Source organism: Aythya marila (assembly GCF_965140915.1).
Source record: "Aythya marila genome assembly, chromosome: Z".
Lineage (NCBI taxonomy): Eukaryota > Metazoa > Chordata > Aves > Anseriformes > Anatidae > Aythya > Aythya marila.
The window spans coordinates 86,407,402-86,430,932 of NC_139080.1; the positions used below are offsets into that span (position 1 = coordinate 86,407,402).

The 23,531-nt window shown below is 41.4% G+C and overlaps 1 protein-coding gene across 5 annotated transcripts in view; it reads left to right on the forward strand.

Annotated features, from left to right (window-relative positions):
* The window catches only part of RHOBTB3 (Rho related BTB domain containing 3), a 52,057-nt gene that overhangs the window by 24,068 nt on the left and 4,458 nt on the right, over positions 1–23,531 (forward strand). The window contains exons 5-13 of one of the 5 annotated variants that reach the window (XM_082783383.1): positions 5,139–5,331; positions 7,657–7,805; positions 9,350–9,461; positions 10,223–10,588; positions 12,856–12,968; positions 17,034–17,145; positions 18,399–18,572; positions 19,809–19,975; positions 21,304–21,400. In XM_082783383.1, the coding sequence (XP_082639509.1) occupies positions 5,139–5,331; positions 7,657–7,805; positions 9,350–9,461; positions 10,223–10,588; positions 12,856–12,968; positions 17,034–17,145; positions 18,399–18,572; positions 19,809–19,975; positions 21,304–21,400 (1,483 nt within the window). Of the gene's footprint in view, positions 1–5,138; positions 5,332–7,656; positions 7,806–9,349; positions 9,462–10,222; positions 10,589–12,855; positions 12,969–17,033; positions 17,146–18,398; positions 18,573–19,808; positions 19,976–20,742; positions 21,401–23,531 lie in introns of those variants that run through there. The other 4 variants (XM_082783384.1, XM_082783387.1, XM_082783386.1 and 1 more) reach the window with 4 other exon arrangements.

Consider the following 23,531-nt stretch of genomic DNA (forward strand, 5'->3'; position numbering starts at 1 on the left):
AGGAAAACCTAAGTGTGCTAACATCCAAGCTACATATTGTGACTTTAATGCGCACTTGGTTGCTAACACATGCTCAAGTTGTGATCTCATAATGCATATCAAACTAGAAAGTCAAAATTTTTTATCTTTTTTTTTTTTTTTTTTTTTTCATAAAACTCAGTATGGGAGCTAGTGACTTGAAAGGAGTAGTTTGCAAGTGTAGTTTAGAGTTTCCTCTAGTAAAGGTTGCTTTACCTGGCAAGCTATGAATGTGTCAGATTTGACAGTCCTGGGAAGTGAGTTGCTGTTTTATCCGCTTGTGTGTACTTTGCAACTTCAGTCACTTTATGCTGAGTTTTGTTGTGCTCCTGCATGTGTACAGGTGAAAACTGCAGATAAAGTGTGGACCAAGTCTGTAATATCTGATGGCAAGTAAATCTTCAACTTCAGAATGAAGCATAGCATAGAAACAGCAATTCATATTTTGATTCATTTAATTGTGATGTTGGAAAATAAATGGCAGGATGAGCGGCACTGTGCCTAGCAGTGCCTAGTGCCTAGCGGCACTAGGGCAATAAACCTAGCTGTGTTACCTCTGCTGATCTTTCCTCTCGCCTGGAGCAGTGCTGTAAAGATATTAGAGAGATTCAGTCCTAGGTTGGGGGAGCAAGTCCTGGGACAGATCCTGCACTGGGGCAAACCTCCCAACAGCCACGGTGCACCTGGCAGGTGCTGGGGGGCTTGGGGAGAGAGGGGCTGCTCTGCCCCAGCACCGAGCACTCACTGGTGCTGGTGCTGGTGCTGTGGTGGGCAGGGTGCTGGGCTCAGTGGGCAGTAGGACGCTGCTGGCTCCCTGAAGGCATTCATACATTGTTTTTTTTTTTCACAAAGCAGCTGTTGTCCTCTAAGGGGACCATGTGATCCGCAGGAAAACCACGTTTTCCTTGCCCCTGAAGGCTTGGTTTTCGACTTTGCTGCTTGACAAGAAAGATTTACTAGTGGAAAGGGTTCCTCATGAGAGAGGTGTGTAGCAGAGACAGGTAAGGGGAGAATGCAGCTTCTTTTCTAGGAAGTCCTGAGAGGAACAGCAACAGAACTACAATTATAACTAATAAGGTCATATTACCATAACGCTAGCTATGCACTTATTCTCTGTGTCGGTGGCTGTCTTGGGAAGTGGACTGTGCCAAGAGCAGGAAGTGTGATGAGAAGTAGCTGCAATGCAAATGGCATAGCTGGAGCCTGGAATTGAGGTCACTCCTGCATCTGAACAGCTCATTATCTGAGGGAATTCTTCTGCCATTTCTGCAGGAAAACTTTCCTAAAAATGATAATCAAGGAGTGCTTAACATGGCTAAGGATCCAGATGCTCTGTCTCAAGTGATGTACTGGGAGAACAACATTTTGTCTGAGATGTTTTTGAAGAACTTTCCCACCATGGGAGCAGTAATCTGAATGGTCTACTCTACCTTTGATGCAAAATGAAATAATTGCCATGAGGCCTCTGGGAACACGTCTTTCTGCTCTGTGTTTGTGAAAGTAACATCCATCCTGAAGAACAGACTTTGGGTGTGTGGGAGAGCTTAGGGAAACTGCAGGAGGGTGATACAGATGGGGTGTTGTGATGCTTTGGGTGGGCGCATCCAACATTGTTCTAGCTTCTTTGATATGCTGCACACTGGCTCTCATCCTGGGAAGGTGCACTCCATCCCCACAGCTCTGTCAACATCACCAAAATCCTTTTTAGTATTAGCAGAGACACACAGTGGTGGCAGGGGGTAGTGGAGGAAACCACAGACCCACAAACCTGCTACAAGATGCAGCTGTGCACACCTAAGAACCTGCTGCAGTCTGCTCTTGAGAGCCCATAAGACTTTTTTCCCTAGCAGTTCAACAAAGACGTGCATTTATGCACCCATGCAGTTATTTTCAGTAAGGGTTTCACCAAGTTTCCACACACCTGCAGAGCTGGAGATGTGGCAGGGTACAAAAAGGGCACCTAGTGCATTACTTGTGAACTAATGGCTAAGCTTTCTTGTTGTTGTTTTGTTGTCAAAAATACATTTTTAGTATCATTTTCAACAGGAAAAGCATACATATTTTCTTGCTGTATCATACTGACCTTTACACCGCTGTTGTGTTACCTGCACAAGCTTGCAGTCAAACACAAGTCTTCTACAATGTGCTCTGATGAGATCGGGAAGAGCCCCAGAGATGCCACTAGTTGGGGTTAGGGCTTGGAGGGTGTTCAAGGATGGTCTTTTACGGGATGATGCTCTCTTTGGAGAGCTGGGATGAGAGCTGAGGCTGGAGCAGTGTGCCCTTGTGTGTTAGACTGTGTTGTGTCCAGAGCTGCCGCTAGGGCTGATACCCAATTAAGTACTATGGTTAGAAGTGGTTCTTTCCTTTGGCCATGCTGAGTTCATATTCACCAAAACCTCAACAATCTTCCCAAAATCTTTCTTTGTGGCATGAAATGGTGTCAAAGTCCATTGGAGGTTTAACTCTATAATGGAGGCAGCTGTGCAAACCATATACAGACATGTGACAACATGTAAATATCGCATATTACATCCAGTATGAAGTTTCCACAAGTATTTTTTATTATGAATGCATTTGCTTGTTGCAGAATTTTTGTATGTTTGTGCATCTTTGCTCTAGTCCCTGGTGGTGTTATTGATCCCCAACATCTTAGTGATAGAAATGTGCAAACCTGAGCTTCAACACAAGCAGACAGAAGGAAATTGAAAAGCAACAGGCATGCTTTCTATCTTCTGTCATACAACAACTAAACGTTTTATATTTATTTTTGGATTGTATTTTATTTTTCGTTAAACCTTTCATGTGGTAAATGTATGCAACCCTACCAAAATATTTATGTGGAGATCTTCATCAGCTAAAAAGTATTAGAGCTGCCCCTTGAATGTTCTCAAATTTTTCCTGGCAGTATGGTGATGAGGTGCTGTGAATGCCCATCTAGCTGGCTGTCTTAAAGCACTGTAACTGGTAGTCTCACTGCTACAGGTACTAAACTTGTGTTACTGCCTTAACTTTATAAATTCACTATGAAGTAAGTGTGTTCTGGCTACAGATTTGAATGTTTTTGGTTTGGCTGGGCTGAGGTTTGAAGTTTTGCTGGTGCCTAGGAGCAACCAGTGAGAAAAAGGCATGGGTTAAATGTCAAACAGGAGGCTCTAAAACACTCTGCAGTTTCCAGGGGAAATAGTTATCTATTTATTGTGAACAAGGAGGCAGACAGAAGATGAAACACATAGTTCGAGCCCTCTGATGAGACTATGCTATGAAATAGTCATGTAAAGGAAGCTAACCATCACCAATTGAAAGAGGGTAGATTTAGATTAGTTATAAGGAAGAATTTTTTCCCTCTGAGAGGGGTGAGGCACCAGCACAGGCTGCCCACAGGAGCTGTGGCTGCCCCATCCCTGGCAGTGCCCAAGGCCAGGCTGGATGAGGTTGGGGGCAGCCTGGGCTGGGGAGAGGTGTCCCTGCCCATGGCAGGGGGCTGGAAATTGGGTGGGATATAGGTCTCTTCCAACCCAAACCATTCTGGGATTCTGTTAAGTGAATCAGGACTGAAGCTGATACAAAGCTGGATTAGCACAGCGAAGTTATTTTGGACTAGGACAGGATGGGATGGGAGGGGAGGAAATGAATAGAATAGAATAGAATAGAATAGAATAGAATAGAATAGAATAGAATAGAATAGAATAGAATAGAATAGAATAGAATAGAATAGAATAGAAAGAATAGAATTTTGTTAAACCATGGTGAAAGTTTTCCTTAACCTGGGATTATAATAATCTCTAACAGTTGACTTGAGTAAAATCCACCAACAGCAAGACTTTTAAAGCTCATGCCAGCATGGTGAATCATTATACTATAGCTATTCTTTATAACTTGTAAATTGTCTATAGTTCTCTTATTTCAGAACAAGGACACCTACTAAAGAAATTAATGGGAACACCTATTAGGCTTTGAGTTTATTTCTCGGCTTAATTATGTGTAGAAAAAAGCTCTGAATTGTGTAGGATGTGCGCTGACAGTCTAGGCAAATATTTGCCAATTGATAGACTTCCAGCAAGTTCCTACTTCTCTTGTACTTAAGAGTAATACAGCTCTTTCAGCACAGATTTGAAACAGTGACTCTTTCGGAGTGATCCCATTGATTTCTCCTCACCCAACCCAAACTTTGAGTCCTGTTCTTTTGTCTCTTCTTTTATGACTATTTCATCCTCCCTTCCATGTCTTCTGCATTTAATCATTGCTCGTTTCCATTTTTTTTTTTTCTCAAGATCATATTTTATGTTAGCTTTACTTCATGCTGTATAGTACTGTTCTGAAAGGTTATACTATTTTAGATTTTTGAATTGACTTTTAGTTCTCTGGAAAATTTCCAGATTTCTGTCAAGAGTTTTCAGCTGAGCAGATGTGCAAAGCCATTGCCATTTCTGAGCTAGTGTTTGGTAAAGCAGAAATCCTGAAATCGGAGATGCCATGCAAATGACTATATGAGTAACAACCAATATTATGTGTAGATGCAGCACAGTTGTAATTTAATTGGATACAAAATAATTTTAGAGTTTAAATCTTACTCTTATAGCCCACGGTAATGAAAAACTGAATGAGAAATTGAAAAAGGAAGGTTAGTTATGTCACATAAGTCTTGTATTGAAGACACTAGCACTTGTTTCTGCCTGGAAGCTTCTGTGAAGCAGATAAATATTACACTCAAGTGATAAAAGCTGTATCTAAAGGTTCATAAGTACAAACTATTGTTCTGTGTAACCCTCTACCTAAAATATTATTCTAATTAATGGTTTTATATGAATTGTTACAAAATTCTTACCACTTTTATTTCCTTAATAGAAACATATGAAAGTTAAGTATTTTAAACAGCAGTGTTTCTTCCTGCAAATTATATCCCTAGATAAATACTATCTGAATAACTTGTTTTGCAAATAACAGAATTACAGAGCATCAATTCTGGTCTTTGTTGCATGTCTTCAAATGAGATATTAGACTATCAGTTAAAAGCATGCCTGTAAGGTTTTGCATTAAATTATATTGAATAGCTAATCATTTCATTTATAGACAAGGGATTCTTGACTTTTTTTTTTTTTTTTTTTTTCCCTGTTTAGGATATATTTGACAGTGACTGGTACACCTCTCGCAGTCTTATTGGAGGAGCTGATATTATTGTGATTAAATACTCTGTCAATGACAAGACCTCGTTTCAAGAAATAAAAGACAGTTATGTCCCAATGATAAAAAAGGCATTAAACCACTGTTCAATTCCGGTAATAATTTCTGCTATTGGTGCAAGAAAAAACTGTAAGTATCCGATCTTCTGAAGCAATAGTTAAAATGCCACTTGGAAGTTAGACATGTAGTAATTTCAGTAGAAGCTGATTGTTTTTCCAGGTTGTTAACAGAACAATTAATCTGTCAGAATGACAGTAATGTGCTCATGTATTGTGGTTCTGCAGGCTGGCATGTGGGCAAGAACCCTTATGGTTAATTAATCCTGATGACAAAAGGCATCCTATCCTGCTTTGACCTCTGCAACAACTCTTCTTGTGGAGTCATCAGAGGTGGGGATTAAATATAGTGTTTAGGATTAAAGAGACATAAATTTGAGTGTACGAGATGAGCTCTGTAGTTGTGAGCTCTCTCTAGCCCTATTGCAGGTTCCACATATCTCCAGCATTAAAACTCAGTGCGTCAGCCTGCAGCCTGAGGTGGTGGAAAAAGCCTCTGCATCCTCTAGGGTGTCATCAGAGGAGCAGAGAGACAGCCCTTTGGTACCGCACGGGCTGCACAGGAGGCCCACGATGAGGGCAGAGCACACTGATGTGTAGCTAGCAGGGAGGTGCTGCTGTTTCACGCTTAGGGAAACCACAGTCACACGGGTGTGGATTGACACCTTGGTGTCCCGCAGCTGACTGGGGCAACACTGATAAGAAGATGCGCACAGTTTGGGTAGACATGAGTAGCTTTTGTCTGCTTACATCCTGAAGTAAAGTAGAAAAAAAAAATAGCACAGATACCAACAGAATAACCACATAAACTTCATTCTCTATTTCCAGGTGTTTTGCATTGTGCTTTTGCTGGTTTTCATAGTCTGTTTAGTCACGGGGTTTGATTTTCTTACATGTTTTCTTTCCAAGACAATGAGTGCCAAACTTGTGACTTGGTTTTACTTTATGAGTTTGACTAAAAGCAATGTTTCTGAGCATTTCTCCAGCTAAGAGTAAGGGATGTGGTTTATGAACATATCTATAGTCATTTACTTTGTGAAATATGTATAAGTATTAAGCAGTATGACATATATCTTCTGTGGACATAATGTTCAGTTTTGCCAGCATCTATTTACGTCCCGTTTTGCTCAGTGATTGAGATGGGGTTGTTAAAGAACTCTATAAGAATTAAATCTTTCCCTTCTTTCCCTTTCTTTTCTTACCCTTTCCCTTCTTTGCCTTTAAATTCTTTGCCTTTCCCTTCTTTCCTTTCCCTTCTTTCCTTTCCCTTCTTTCCCATTTTATTATTTTATTTTATTTTATTTTATTTTATTTTATTTTATTTTATTTTATTTTATTTTATTTTATTTTATTTTATTTTATTTTATTTTATTTTATTTTATTTTATTATTTCCTTTAGTAAGTCACTAACAGCGACAAAATGCTTTTATGCTGTGATTTACACAAGGGCAATAAATCTGCCGTCCCAGAGGTAACGTCCCATTGAACTAACCCTGGGCTTCCCCATTTCTTTCCCTTCCCTGCACTTGCTGTCTTCCCCAGCCTCCCTCTGCCTGCCTCCTCATGGGGAGAGGCCAGGGGAGAGGCCAGGGCTCCCAGCCACCGCCTGGGTCATGACCCGGCTGCTGGGGCTCGCACTGCACCCCTTTGTTTGGGGGAGGTACGTGCGGACCGGTGGCTTGCTCATACTCATTACTAAGATTTTAATCTTTTGTAGTAGCAAGTGCTGCTGCCAACAGAAATAAAAACAGCGATGTTAACACATGTTGCCCATGGGCCAGAGCAGTGGGAACAAGTGTAGAGCATGTACGGCATATTTGGGAGCACGTTTTTGCAGGCAGTTCTTGCTGGTGTTAAGCAAAGCCAAGCTCAGGTGGCTAACAGATTTCTATCAGTAACAGCACAGTCTTCAAAAATAGCTACTATGGCATAAAGAATTATGTAAAACCTGAAAATAAATCATACTCTGCTGTATGTGCGTGCTCATGGCAGCCAGGACTGTTGGTGGAAGTTTTTCCTTTCCATGCCTGGAGTGCACAGAGAGGCCGCAGTATGACAGGCGGGAGGGTGGCAGCAACCCGTGGTGCACGTACCAACCCCAAACCAGCGTCCTGAAAGTCCTGCTCAACTCTTCTGCCTCGAATTGAATTTAAATAGAATCCAAATGGTATTTAAAATAATGTTAATGTAGGATAAACTGAGTTTTGCATAGCAGCTGGTATCTTGAATGGACTAGAAGTTGTTCATGTTGATATGATTGCAGATTTCTTACCAGAAAACTGCTGTGCTTGACTGTTTTTTATTTTCTGAGCAGAACATCCTTACAACTGTTTAGGGAGATGGGTAGTCTGGGTGGTTGGACCAAAACGCCTTACACGCACCCCTGTTTTCTCCGCAGTGCCCTGTACCTGCCCGCTGTGCACCTCGGACCGGGGGAGCTGTGTTACCACCTCTGAGGGGCTCCAGCTTGCTAAGGAGTTCGGAGCTACTTACCTTGAGCTGCACACTCTTAACGACTTCTATATCCAGAAGTATTTCGGGGGTGTGGTAAGTGAGGGGCCACAGGGCTCCCAGCATGGCGCGGGGTGGGCCTGATGGGCCTAATGGGCCCAACGGGCCAGCTGTAACTGCCTGTTGGAGAAACGGGGGAAGCCGTGGTGCACGCTGCAGGGACTCCCCACACACTTCTGGTGCTTTTTTCCTGCTTGAGTGTGATAGACCCCAGCTGGACAAGGCACCTTTGACAACCTGATGTGTGGGTTTGAAAGAGGAGACCTGCTTGAAGCTGGTGGTTTGAGTGGGTGGCCTCCGCGGGTCCATTCCAACTGTTATTCTGTCATGTTCTCATCTCTTTTTTAAGTTTTACTGTAATTGCTCAATCCCTCTGTTGTCCTGCTCATGAAATGAGGACAATAAGATTGCTGAAGTGACCGATTTTTCAGCATATTCTTGTGGTCTCTCAGCAAACAGTCATGGCACTGTCGGTAATCCTGAGCAGAACCTGGGGTCAGTTGCAGTAAAGTCAAACAAGGCAGAAGCTCAAAAGCTTGTTAAAAATATTTCACCTTTAATTAGCACTTTATTCTTCCTCTCTCCTGCAGGCAGGGAGGTCCACAGAACAGTTTCAAACCACAGTCTTTCAGACTTCTCCATAAAATTGTTTCACATTTGCATTTAATTTTCAACCTTATGCAACATTTTAAGCTCGGGGTTTTTTTTGAACCGTTTATTTACTTCCCTGGTAGCATTTGGATTTGAAGAAAAAAAAATGTAGTTCCTTTAGCCCAGTAATTTCACATGGTTTGACAGCTGTCCCTGATGTATAAGTGCAGTGTGCTTCCATGGGATTTGATAGCAGCTTGAAATATCTGGCACAAGGTAGCCAGTTTTTATTGGATCCATTCATTCCCGACTAAAACCAAGGAATCCTCACAACATCTCATCCAAGCAGAATATTCTTCTAGTTTTCATAAAGCACTGTGCATGCTACTGGAATGCATTGGGTGCTAAAAGGGTTTAACACCTCCATTACCTAGAACCATATCACCATTAATGCCTCTGCTCATTTTAAATTAATCATTTCACCTGAGGTACATTTTTATTGCAGTGATCACGCTTGCTGTCTCTTGTAGTAAAATGCTGTGCTCACACAGGTGATATTTTAACGTGGCTTTTCCAGAAGGCACTATAGCATTGTGTGGATTGCAAGCTGAAGAGCTCGTATAGGGTTTGTTGTTTCCATCACTAGCACCTGATCATTAGACATTGAGTCTTATTCCTCTCTGTAATTGTGTAATTAGCATCTACTAAAGTTGATAAGCTGAATATCTTTGTGTCTGTCATTTTTGAGAAGATGAAACACAGGAGAGATAACCATCACCATGTGAATAAATAGTCTTTTAAATTATGCTGATTTCAATCACCTTTGGTATCTTCTGATAAGGAAGTGCCAGAACACTGATAACCTGGGTGGCCCTTCCTAATGGCAGTAACTTCAGTCCTGCATGTCGGGTCCACTCATTGTTCATAGATTCGTGGATAGTATGTTCTTAAATTAAAAAGATTTGTTAAAATTGCATTTTATATTTTAGCTGGAATATTTTATGATCCAAAGTTTGAATCAGAAGTCATCTGAAAAAATGAAGAAAAGAAAAAAGAACCAGAAGCGCCATCGTGTGCAACCCCCTCAGCTTGAACAGCCAGGTGCTCGCTGATGTCTGGTCTCTGCTGTATTGTCTGCTATGTCTATGGTGTTCTTTATGCAATTAATGCTTTGTCGTAATTATTCTGAGCGGTGTTATCTGTCATCAGCTATACTGGTTATGATGCTCTGGTTGCATTGTCTCTTAGTGTAGTTTAATTAATATGGGGAGAATTGTGTAGCAACATGTAACATTGCAATCGGCTTCTAATTTGTTTCAGACACAAATAATAAGAGTCATTTTCTGGTGTATTTTATGGTGTACAAACTAGTAAAAGATGAACATACAAATTAGAAAAGGAAGTCATTACTTAATGCTTTATTGTTCTACAATATCAACAAGTAAAATTCCTATTTTCCTTAAAGGAAAAATACTTGAGTTCCTCCTGCATGTGATGTCCAAGCACCTGATGCACATATCCAGAGAAAGGATTATTGACAAGATTTTGCTTCTAAATATGTAGCTGTCTTGTCTTGCATGTACAAGAAAATACACTCAGATCCTGTAGCTTTGAGACTCACAGCCAAGATTTATTTCAGTCATAAGTGCCTTAAAAGGTTTTGTAAGTTGGTAGACATGCTTTGCTAAACAAGTTCTACTAAATATTTCCATTTTAGGAGTATTTCACTAGGCGTATGCGAACTGCATCAAATATTTTTTTTTCCAAAAATTGACCTTGATTTGATCAGATTTCTGGGAAAATAAGTGTTCTACAGTTAATAATTGCTTTAGTTTTACAGACCAGCTCCTTAACTTTTGCAGAAAAATTGCCGATCTTAAAAGGCGAGGCCTCGCATTACGACTCTGACCTGCACAACTTGCTGTTCTGCTGCCAGTGCACGGATGTGGCCTTTTACTCAGAAGACTTCAGCAAGGTGATGGAGGCTCACAAGGTCATCCTGTGCTCCGTGAGCCAGGTCTTCATGCTGCTCTTCAACGTGAAGAGCCCCGCAGATGTCCACGACTCCTCCGTTGTGCGGACAGCGCAGAGCCTCTTTGCGGTGGACACCGGGGCCGGGCTCTCAGTTCCTCGTGGCGCTGCAGAACCCAGGCCCCCAGCCAGGGTGATTGTTAAGGACTCTGTCTTCTGCTCCTGTCTGTTGGACATCCTGCACTTCATATACTCAGGTACCTTGCTGCCTATTTCTGCCGTGGCACACGCCTTGCTTGGGAGCACGTGCACTAAAGCAAGGGCCATCCCTAGGCTGAGTTTGGCATGCATGTGCTGTGCCGCATCACTACACCTACCTGGCTCTGAGGAGCAATGCTTGTTGGAGAGAAGCTCTCCGCATATTTCCATTAAAAAATAAATTGTCTGTCACTCCAGATCTATTCAGCATGATATTTTACTTATCTACAGCCATAAACTAACATCAATGATGTTTCAAAGCTTTGCCAACAAAATATAGAACTCATGATAGCTGCAGGGTTCGGGCTTTGAAAGTACTTTAAATGTCCGCATGCTCCAAACATGTTAAAAAGAATGCAGTGTTACTGAAGTAAATCTTACATGCTCTTTCTCTTCTGGACATGGTGCTATTCAAAAGAAAGTAGTGACATCTGGTTTCGGTGCAGAGAACTTCTCTATGTTGCATATGCTTTGCTGCTAATGAAATCGAGGCAGTGATCTCATCCAAACAAAATTAATGCTAGCTATATATTAATATTGAACTAATATATATATATATTGTAAAAGTCATCTCCAATAAATATATATATATATATTTATCTTTTAAAATATTGCTTAGGAATCATCAGATGAAAGAGAAATATATTATATATTTTTTTTTTAGAGGTTCCTGTTATCCTTTATAAAATATTCTGCAAGCTGTTAGTACATAAGAATATAGGCTTTTTTTATATGTGGAACAAGTTAGCAGGCTTTTCATTGATACATTCTGATGTTAATGGTAATAAAAATGACCTAAATAATTATATTGTTAGAACTCCTTGTATAAGGGAGCTTAGTCGATGTATGTAGATCCATACCTGCTTAACACATGAAAAGGATCTTTCCTCAGTGACTGAGACATGAGTACAGGCTTACAAAGGTACAAGGGAGGCTCATTCAGCTTTCAACCTGGGAAATCTCCCCATTAGTACTTTCAAACAGAGTGTTGAGCATGGAGAACAGATGCAGTTGTTTTTTGGTGTGAATAGATCCATTATTTTATTTATTAGTGGCACGAGTAGAAGATAATGCTTGGAATTTCAACACATGAAAGATAAGTACAGTGTCTTTATCTGTTTGTGTTGTTAATTTACCTTTAGCGTTTGCTGACGTCTATGTATTTTTTTATTTTTGTTTATGGGAACCAAAGGGGTGAACAGCTTTGCACAGAGGTGGGTGAAACCCTGCTCGAGGTCACAGCTCACAACCTGAAGAGAATTGCCTTCAGTCTTTGCAGTTTGGTACATCTGAGCAATGGCAAAGACTTCTGAAGACGTTTAAGGCATAGGCTGACAAGAGATCAGGCCATGAGACAGTGTCATCATTTCAGCCTGTTAGGACCATGGCATCATGCTCACAAGATTACAGGCACTTACCATCCTTATGCAGGAGCTGTTAGAGCTGCAGAGTCTCGATGCCCTTTCAGCTTCTGCGTGCATTTTCCACATTTGGTAAACCAGAGTGCTGTGAGGGCAGTGCTGACCCGTTCTTTATCCTGAGTTTTTTTCTCTCTCTGGACCTTCCCGGCTGCAGGGCCCTGTAGGTCACAGATGGGAGATACTGAAGAAGTGCCTCCCATCTTTGAGATTTACCCCAGCAAAGTCTTTGAGGATAAACTTTTTTTTTTTTTTTTTCCCAATCTGGCTACTGTCACCTGATTTGCATTTACAATTTGGCAATAATGTTATATTATTTCTTTACCATAAAGAAATTTTTGACAGTTGGGGCCAGAATCTGTGCCTAAGCCAACTATGAGCCTTCGCAGGTCATCACAAGAAGTGCTTTTTATTTCTGTCCAACTTAGTTTTTGAAAGAAAACTATGGAGAGACCTAAGAGCATATTGTGGTTTTGACTCTGAAAATAAGAAAGAAAGAAGTTCCACTGCAAACCATGCTCTGTTTTCAGTTACCAGTATTCAGCATAACTGGACATGGAACTTTTCTGGTTCAGACACCTACAAAGCAATGCAGCCAGTGATGCTGGTTGATCAGATGCCATAGAAGCCTAATAAATAGTGAAGCATTCTATATTATTGTAAAAGTCATCTCCAGCTTACCATGAAAGCTTGATTGTAGCAGAATCACATCTCCCAATTTCTGGGCACATCTTGGTAAAAAATATAATTTCTGCAGGATGTGTTTGGTATTGATAAGAACTTTTGTCTGCCTGGTAAGTTCTGGGCCTTAACAATTTTTAAGCCAACTTTGTCTGGTTTTGTGACAGGTGCTTGCCAGTGGGAACGACTAGAAGAGGATATAAAAAAGAAGTTGAAGGATTCTGAAAAAACTGAACATGTGCTTGAGAAAGTTAAATGTATCCTGAAAACTCCAGGGAAGGTACACCTAAGCTTCTTGGGGTAACTGGTAGTATTAGTTACTTACGTTCTTAAAAAACTCTTCTCTAGACAAGATTTCGTTGTCAGCTTTGTACTACATTAGTTTTAGCTTATGTTTTCTTTTACTGTTTTGTCAGTAGGTTGTTCATATGTGTTTTATCTCTGGTTTAGAAAGACAGAGATGCTGATGTAATGTGCTGGTTGAATGCAATCAGTAAAAAGCACATAAGCAGGTCTCCTAACAAGATTACTCATTGAGAGGGCTTTAAACTAGGTAAGAAGGGGGATGGGGCTGAAACAAGGATTGTTGGAGCTGTGCCAGGGGGAACAATGGCAAGGCCGGGAGATAAGGCAATGGCCCAGCTGAAGTGCATCTACACCAATGCACGCAGCATGGGTAACAAACAGGAGGAGCTGGAAGCCATCGTGCAGCAGGCAAGCTACAACTTGGTTGCCATCATGGAGATGTGGTGGGACCAGTCTCATGACTGGAGTGCTGCAATGCGTGGCTATAAGCTCTTCAGAAGGGACAGGCAGCATGGAAGGGGTGGTGCTGTGGCTCTCTATATCAGAGAATCTTTCGATGTTGTAGAACTCAAGGCTGGGAATGACAAGGTCGAGTCCCTTTGGGTTAGGATCAGCGGGAAGGCCAACAAGGCTAGCGTCCTGGTCGGGGTCTGCTATAGACTGCCGAACCAGGATGAGGACACGGATGAGAGGTTCTACAGGCAGCTGACAGAAGTTGCGAAATCGTCGGTGCTTGTACTCGTGGGGGACTTCAACTTCCCTGACATATCCTGGAAGCACAACACAGCCCTGAGAAAGCAGTCTAGGAGGTTTCTGGAGAGCGTGGAAGATAGCTTCCTGACGCAGCTGGTTAGTGAGCCCACCAGGGGTGGTGCCCCGCTAGACCTTCTCTTCACAAACAGAGAAGGACTGGTGGAGGATGTGATTGTCGGGAGCTGTCTTGGGCAGAGTGACCACGAAATGGTGGAGTTCACTATTCTTGGCGAGGCCAGGAAGGGGACCAGTAAAACCGCTGTAGTGGACTTTCGGAGGGCTGACTTTGAGCTGCTCAGGACACTGGTTGGTGGAGTCCCTTGGGAGGCGGTTCTGAAGGGCAGAGGGGTCCAGGAAGGCTGGGCGCTCTTCAAGAGGGAAATCTTAATGGCGCAGGAACGGTCTGTTCCCACGTGCCCAAAGACGAGCTGGCAGGGAAGAAGACCAGCCTGGCTGAACAGAGAATTGTGGCTTGATCTTAGGAGAAAAAAGAGGGTTTATAATCTTTGGAAAAGTGGGCAGGCCACTAGGGATGACTATAAGGACGTTGCGAGGCTGTGCAGGGACAAAATTAGAAAGGCCAAAGCTCATCTGGAGCTCAATCTGGCTACTGCCGTTAAAGATAACAAAAAATGTTTTTATAAATACATCAACACAAAAAGGAGGACTAAGGAGAATCTCCATCCTTTACTGGATGCGGGGGGAAACTTAGTTACAAGAGATGAGGAAAAGGCGGAGGTGCTCAATGCCTTCTTTGCCTCAGTCTTTAGCGGCAATACTGGTTATTCTCTGGATATCCAGTACCCTGAGCTGGTGGAAGGGGATGGGGAGCAGGATGTGGCCCTCACTATCCACGAAGAAATGGTTGGCGACCTGGTACAGCACTTGGATGTGTGCAAGTCGATGGGGCTGGATGGGATCCACCCAAGGGTACTGAGAGAACTGGCAGAGAAGCTGGCCAAGCCGCTTTCCATCATTTATCAGCAGTCCTGGCTATCAGGGGAGGTCCCAGTCGACTGGCGGCTAGCAAATGTGACGCCCATCTACAAGAAGGGCTGGAGGGCAGACCCGGGGAACTATAGGCCTGTCAGTTTGACCTGAGTGCCAGGGAAGCTCATGGAGCAGATTATCTTGAGAGTCATCACGCAGCACTTGCAGGGCAACCAGGCGATCAGGCCCAGTCAGCATGGGTTTATGAATGGCAAGTCCTGCTTGATGAACTTGATCTCCTTCTATGACAACGTGAAGTGTTTAGTGGCTGTAGATGTCTACCTTGACTTCAGCAAGGCTTTTGACACCGTTTCCCACAGCATTCTCCTCAAGAAACTGGCTGCTCTTGGCTTGGACTGGTGCACGCTTCATTGGGTTAGAAACTGGCTGGATAGCCGGGCCCAAAGAGTCGTGGTAAATGAAGTCAAATCCAGTTGGAGGCCGGTTACTAGTGGTGTTCCCCAGGGCTCGGTGCTGGGGCCGGTCCTCTTTAATATCTTCATCGATGATCTGGACGAGGGCATTGAGTGCACCCTCAGTAAGTTTGCAGATGACACCGTTAGGCGCGTGTGTCAATCTGCTCGAGGGTAGGAAGGCTCTGCAGGAGGATCTGGATAGGTTGGACCAATGGGCTGAGGTCAACTGCATGAAGTTCAACAAGGCCAAGTGCTGGGTCCTGCACCTGGGGTGCAATAACCCCAAGCAGAGCTACAAGCAGGCTGGGAGATGAGTGGTTGGAGAGCTGCCTGGCGGAGAAGGACCTGGGAGTGATAGTTGATAGTCGGCTGAATATGAGCCAGCAGTGTGCTCAGGTGGCCAAGAAGGCCAACAGCATCCTGGCTTGCATAAGAAACAGTGTGGCCAGCAGGGCTAGGGAGGTGATCGTCCCCCTGTACTCGGCTCTGGTGAGGCCGCACCTCGAGTACTGTGTTCAGTTTTGGGCCCCTCGCTACAAGAAGGACATCGAGGTGCTTGAGCGGGTCTAGAGAAGGGCGACGAAGCTGGTGAGGGGCCTGGAGAACAAGTCCTACGAGGAGCGGCTGAGGGAGCTGGGCTTGTTCAGCCTGGAGAAAAGGAGGCTCAGGGGTGACCTTATCGCTCTCTACAGATACCTTAAAGGAGGCTGTAGTGAGGTGGGGGTTGGCCTGTTCTCCCACGTGCCTGGTGACAGGACAAGGGGGAATGGGCCAAAGTTGCGCCAGGGGAGTTTTAGGTTGGATGTTAGGAAGAACTTCTTTACCGAAAGGGTTGTTAGACACTGGAACAGGCTGCCCAGGGAAGTGGTGGAGTCACCATCCCTGGAAGTCTTCAAAAGACGTTTAGACGTAGAGCTTAGGGATATGGTTTAGCAGAGGTTAGTGTTAGGTCAGAGGTTGGACTCGATGATCTTGAGGTCTCTTCCAACCTAGAAATTCTGTTATTCTGTGATTCTGTGATATTTACAGCTTCACACGTTGTCTAACAATATGATTATGTGTTCCTAATTCTCATGTAATAGAAGCTGCCCAGGAAAGCTTTGCTCTCCTGAAAATGTGCCAAAAGTTATGCTTCTGGAGGAGATTGGTAGAGTTGGTTTCCCTTATAAATGCTGTGATGTGGAAATCTGTCTGTTGCTTAATGTATGTAATTCAGTAACTGACTTCACAGTAAAATGTTATCTATGTCACATTACATGTCAATAAAAACTTATAATATAGAATTAGTTTTAACAGCTATTTACACGTAGAGCTTATAGATTCCCTGACACTATAGCACTTGCATAAAATATTTCTTTGATGTGTAAGTGGGAAATCATCTTGCACCATCTTGAGATAACATAATACACAGATCAAAAAGTTACCTAGTGTTTTAAGCTTCTGATTTCTCAGTTGTAGCTTGCCAGTCACACATGTCCACAGCTAAACAGTTAATAGGGTTGGATTTTAAAAGTCTGGAAAGCTTTTAATGTAATACGCCTGAACTGCTGTTTTTTGTTCGTTTGTTGTTTGTTTATTTGTTGGGGGTAGGGTTGTTTGTTAGTTTTCTTTTGGGGCTTTCATCATGCCTTCAGGCTACTTCTACTTCACATTTCTTCAAAAGCATGAGGGCTAGAAATGAATTGGAACAGGGACTGGAAAGATATAAAAGGTTGTGGAGTTGCAGATGTAGGAGATGCCATTGGGTGGGATTAACAGGAGAACATAATGCTGAGAGCGATAGGCTGCTGCTTAGTCTCCCCCCATAAATCATGTCTTGTAGTCATTTATTTTGCGTTCAGCTATACTTGTCAGATTTTTATTAATAATTTATTTTGCAGCTAAACAATTTGAGGGATGGCAGCTCTCACCAGATAAAACAGTTGTACAATACTTCTCTCAGGCTGTTCTTTAATACGCCTGTCCTGGCGGATGTCATCTTCACAATACAAGGTACAGCAGCTCTGCTCCACCACGTCTCCAGCAATTATCCTCCCTGAAAAAAATAATGGAAAAAAAAGGGAGGCGACTGTATTTTCCAGTGCATCTGCATGGGAGTCAAAACTGAGTAAATGTATACACTTTCCTGTCATGGTGGAAAGCATTTTTTTGCTCAACTTGTCTGTATGGATGCTTTAGGGTAGTGTCCATGCTCAGCCAGCTCTTCTTTTGTCTGTGAACAATGTACTCAGATGCACAATATGCTGGAGTAGCATTCATGACTTGTTCTGGAAATTAAATGCCTTCATCCTGAAAACAAAAATGATTTAAAAAAAAAAAAAAAAAAAAAAAAGTGCATACTTCTGTGAGAATAAGAATGAGATTGTTTTAAATGCTAATGATTTTCTCAATTTTTTCACACCCACCCTTCATACAGAAATGGCTTTTTAGGGTTAGACAATTGTTTAATTATTTTAGCTTTAAGTCTCAGAGCCAAATATGAAACATTAATCCCTCAAAAATAAGCACGCATGGACAAGCAGATTCTTTCTAGATGTTCTGTTTAATATGCAGTAAAACCAAAAAAAATCTTTGCAGTGAGAACAGAATCCTCATGTCGAGTTTAATGACACAAACAATTCAGCTCAGCATCCCATTCCTGAGAGAGGCCCTGTGGGAAGCTGGTGAGACCATACCACCACTGTGTATTACACAGAACAAAAGTTACCAGCAAATGAGTCAACATGTATTTAAAAAAAACCACATACTTATCCACTAACAAAATGTGGACCTATTTTTAATGGATGCTGAATCTTCCACGATTTTTTTCCTAATTCATCAACCATGATAATTTTATTACGATTTAGTAATTACTAAGTAATTACTAAAATTTAGTAATTTAATAATTACTCTAGTCTTTTTCAGGCAAACAGATTTTTATTCTGAAACTAATCCTTGAATAGTGAGAGTTGCTCTAAGTTTTCTAGCTTACAAGCATGCTTTGGCACCATGGGAGCCCATTATGTTTGTGTAAAAACCCATAGTGTGATTGAACCTCCTAATCAGTACGCAAATCTACAACTGCATGCACATACATACCTGTTTGGTATTAGTTATCTATTGGCTATTGTTAATTTTAAACACTCTAAAATTGCTTTTAATCGTGCTAAGTGATGTGTAATCATTCTAAGATAATATAAGCTTTAATATCAAGATCTTACTGTGTATATAAATTCATCATCAATTTTTTCTCTTGTGTCCTGCAGGTGCAACTGTACCAGCACACAGAGCAGTTCTGGTAGCTCGCTGTGAGGTAATGGCAGCTATGTTTAATGGTAATTATCTAGAAGCAAATAGTATTCTGGTTCCAGTGTATGGGGTTTCCAAAGACACTTTCCTCTCCTTTCTAGAATATCTCTATACCGACTCCTGCTGTCCAGGTAAGAATATTTAAAAATACACATATTTTTCCACACTGAGAATGAAGGGATAGGGAGCAATGTAGCAGCATTTATTTAGTCAGAAAATGCCAGTATTTTTTTCAACAATGTCTTAAGAAAGAAAAATTGATAATATTTGGCACTAAAAAAAGAAATCAATCTTATTCAAGTAAAACCAATATGCAAACAGAGCGATTATCACTAATAAAAAATTGCTGTAGTAGTTTTATGCTTATATAGTAAGACTAAAAAAAGTGAAATTTTGTTTCTTGTACACTACAGCATTTGGAGTTTTCTTTCTGCATCTAAGCAGTATTGCTTTGAATCTTACTTTGGGATTTTATTACCAAATTGTAATTTTTGTTTGGCTTACATTTTACTAAGCTTAATGTAACTAAAATTAAATTGCAAGAATACCTTATGTATATACACTGATATCTTATTTGCTTATAAAGCCCTTCTAATGAACATGTGCATTGGAGTATTTGTCAAGAAAAAAAAAAACTAAAATATTCTTTGCTTCTTATCTTTTGTCTTTTTTAATGAGAACAAAAGCAGTCACAAAAATGAAATGTGGTTTATATACAGATAATTTTCCTTTCATAGAATGAATTATGGTGTTATACTTAATTTTGCTTTTTTGTTCCTCTTAAATAATTCTAGTTTGTTGTGTTTTTGTTTGTTTGTTTGTTTGTTTGTTCACTTTTCTCTTCTCAATCCTTCTCATATTTCACTGTCCACTGGTTTAAATATTCAAACTCTACATCACATTTGAAAAAAAAAAAAGCTCCCTTCTTTGGCCTTTTCACTGTATTTACTCTTACAAGTATTACAGACGTTCTTTTTCAAAAGAGAATTTAGAAAGCTAAATCCTGTTATTATTCATCATTCAATTTAAAGAGATCAGTAGCATTTGACTTACCATCTTCAAGATATGGGATATTGATTACAGTTTATTACTCTTGCCTTCTAAAAATTTACTAACTACTTTTTTCCTGGTAATTAAATAGTTTATCAGGAAAAATAAAGTGATATAGCAAACATAATAATAATAATAATAATAATAATAATAATAATAATAATAATAATAATAATAATAAAGAAAAATAAAAGGTAACAGCATCTTGATTTTGTGTTCAGCATTAAATATTTGAAAGATCATTCTGTGAAAAGCAGCTTTTGAGTGTCTTCTCAAAAAAGTAAAGTACTTGTAACTGTTATTCTGTTGTTTTTCAGCTAGTATTCTCCAAGCTATGTCCCTCTTGATCTGTGCAGAGATGTACCAAGTAATGAGACTCCAGCATATCTGTGAGCTGTACATTATCACACAGCTTCAGAGCATGCCTAGTAGAGAACTGGCAACCACAAGTCTCAGTATTGTTAGCTTGCTCAAAAAAGCTAAGGTATGGATTTTGTATATTAAATAAGAATGTATATGGTCACCATAATTAGTGGAGGGATTTTTATTTTTATTTTTTTAATCCTAACTGTTATGATTTTTTAGATCTTAATAATTTCACTTTCAAGGACAAGTGTTGATATAATCTGGTGCTTATGGATTTTTAGTGGCACAAGGGTGGCTAAAATAAGGTCTTCATCAACCTTTTATTACAGAAAGTACAGTCATATCATATTTTGTGCAATTTTCTTCATCAGTGACACACTGCAATAATTCAGCTTTATTGTTATTCCTGCCAAAAAGGTGCATTTAAGGCAACTGAAGATGCAGTACCTCTTTTTTTAGTCAAAAAGAAAATTGTATTATATCTAACTGTCACAGAAAATCTCGGTGACAAAATCCAAAAAAGGATTTTATGGAGAAAAAAGAGAGAGTAAAATGCCATGGTCATAAAAAGAGAATAAGGCAAATTAAATTTATTATATATTGGGAGATACATAAAGAAGCAACTTGTTGATTTACAGTGATGAAACACTTTTTTCTTTAAAAGTGAACCCAATTCTGAAATGTTCTGATTAGTAAAAGCGACATAGCTGCCCTCCTCCTGTTTCTGAGTTGCCACAGGAGATAGGACACCAGTCTATATACTTACAGGTTTTCTCTCTGTGAATGCATGTGATGATGTACATCTTATTAAAAATACATCTTCTTAACTGCATTTTTTAAAAGGTGTGTTTTAAAAGTTATTCTCCTTTTGTGCCAATATTTCAGTAAGTTAGTAGGGATTTCCACGGCATTTCCTTCACTGGCAGCACCTGAAATGTCTCACTGGATTTTCAGCTCTGCATGTTATGCTACTGGGCTTTGCTGCTGTTTCGAAATCAACCTAGGTGCATCCAGGACGGATGGTGAACCTCTCACACATTCAGATTTGCTTCTGTCCCCCAGGGGGCTCCAACCACAGGAGCTATGAGAACACCCTGCTCACTGAGCCACAGAGGAGGCAGAGGATGCTCCTGTATGACTTTTTCTGAAGTTCTGCTAATATGCAGAAGCCAAAAGTTTCAAGATTCATGACCAAAAGACCTATGGATTAGATCGCTAATCAGTTTGAGGAGGACAGTTTTATCATTCATTCAAGAGTCAACATCTGTTTAAGTATTTCTGCCAGCGACTTTTTTATCTCCTCCTGTAAAAAATTCATCTAATATACTGCTGTGCTGACAGTGGTAATCTGATACATTTTGGCATGGGAAGTGTGGTTGTTTTTCTCCTGTACTTTTAGACTTGGTAGTATTAAAAGTGTTGCTTGTATCTCCTTTCTTCTTGCAGTTTCACAATTCTGATTGCCTTTCAACTTGGCTTCTTCATTTTATCGCCACTAACTACCTCATCTTCAGTCAAAAGCCTGAATTTCAAGATCTTTCAGGTAGCCCTTACCAATTATTTTGAAAAAAATGAAATGTTTTTCCGTTCTGCTTAGATTAGAAGTGTGATGCTGAAGAATGCTACTTCTGCATATGATGATTAGGACTTACTTAGCTACATAATCTAGAGCAAATACGAAGCCTTTCGGTTCACCACCCTGGTGCTCAACAAGCATGAGGCACACAGAGGGCAGCACAGCCAGCACCCCGCACCCTTGTCTTTGATCCCTGTGCTGACGACTAGCACAGTTGGTCCCACCCAGAGCTGAACTGATGAGGGCAATGTGGTCATCATATCTCAGCCCTAGCACACCCTTATGTCTGTAAGTTTGTGTGGTCTGTATTGAGTCACTTCCAGTACCTGCTGTTTAAGGGTGGGGATTTTTGTCGGTGGAAAAAAAGGATTCCTGTCGTAGTCTCCAGCAGATACTTTGAAACCAAGTAACTAACTAACATCCTTTCAAGTAATTAAATCCAGGTTCTTCCAGGGAATTGAGATTTATTTTTCAACCCTGACTATATTTGTTTCCTGACATGTAATTCCAGAAAGTTTTTCCTGTTGCATGCAGGACTTTTTGTCACTCAAGTGAAGGTGGTTTTGGCAGGTGCAGCTCTTGGGCCTGGTGATTATATTCGGGCTGTTTGTAGGGGGTCAGTGTCTTCAGAAGGAAATTCTTCGTAGTGCACTGACGCTCTCTTTGGCCCTGAATTGTTTAAAAGTCTTTTTTCCCCATTTTTATGGCTTGTATCTCTCTGTGTGATGACAGATTTGTGACAGTTATGAACAAAGGAAGGAGGGCTGGGTCCTCCCTGCTTTGTTTGGACGTGGGCTCTATCCTCCATCAGACCATCTGCCCACCTTCTAAAGACCCATTTTATGCAGTCAGAAATGGATCACGTCTGGGAGCAGGACACCTGTGCTGGTGGGAGTCATCCACATGGGGGTTCATCCTCCTCAGACTTGGTTTGCTCTCCTTCCTGCTGGTTGGGGTGGCAGAGTGTGCGTGTCTGAACCTCTCTTGCTGCGGGACTTCACCCTTCCTGAGCTTCTCCTGTCTGGAAGGGTGCTACCACCAGGGCACTGTCTGAGACTCAGGCTTTCACAGGCAGCCCCTGAGGTAGTCCACTTTCTTTGAGCACAGCAGGTCTCTTCACACTCACCGTAAATTATTTTTTAGTGCTGAAAGAGCTCCATCAAGAGGCTCAGCTTCAGATAGCTATGCTAAAGGCTTTAAAGTCTAATGCTGCTTTTCACTATCAACGTCAGCAGGATAAATATTATTTTACCTGTATGAATCCAGAATTTCTAAGAAATTTGTTTATTAAGTGATGTTTTTCTGCTGTGGAAAGCTGTAAGTGTGCTTCTGCCTGCATCTGCAGCTACACAGGTGGATGTCAGTCTGTGTACGAGCCTCCTGTGAGAGTTGTGCAAGTGAAATTTAGGAGACTTCTGCTAACGGTCAGGACATGCTCTGACAGTGCCCGAGTAACTTGGGGATGAGCTGTACAATATTACCACACCAAATGTTTGCTGTGCCATCACCTGGAGTGTCCTCTGTGCCCTCACCCCTTGTGAAGCACCCAGGGCTGATGTGGCTGTTGGCTGTTTGATGAGGTGTCTGAAATCTCAGCGGTGACAGACACCCATTTTTGGGGCCAGCTCCTGGTGGAAAGTGCTCATATTCACTCAAGGGAAAAGGGTGCCCGACTGGTATTCTTCGAGGTTTTGGTAGTCTGCCCTTTGCTGTTCTCTTTCCTCCCAGTCTCTACCAGATGATTTGTTGAGGGATTGACATGCTCCGCTCTACTGAACTTGCACTGGGCAAGGTGGGGGAAAGAAAGAAAAGGGCAAATGTAAACACAGGTGGATCAGGTGAAAATGTCTTGTTCTGACCTGCCAGGGCACAAGTGCTCTCACAGGTACAGCTCCGGTGGGCAGCTCACTCCTCAGAAAGCAGCAGTTACTGGTAGTTGACCTGTATTGTTCAGAACATCACAATGTAGCATCACCTCTGGTTTCAAGAACAATTGACCATGGAGTAGCTGATTTCTAGTTACTTTCCTACAGCTGAAACCCTGAAATCATCAAAAGCAGCTCTGCATTTTGCTTCAGACAAATGAAAGATGCTGCCT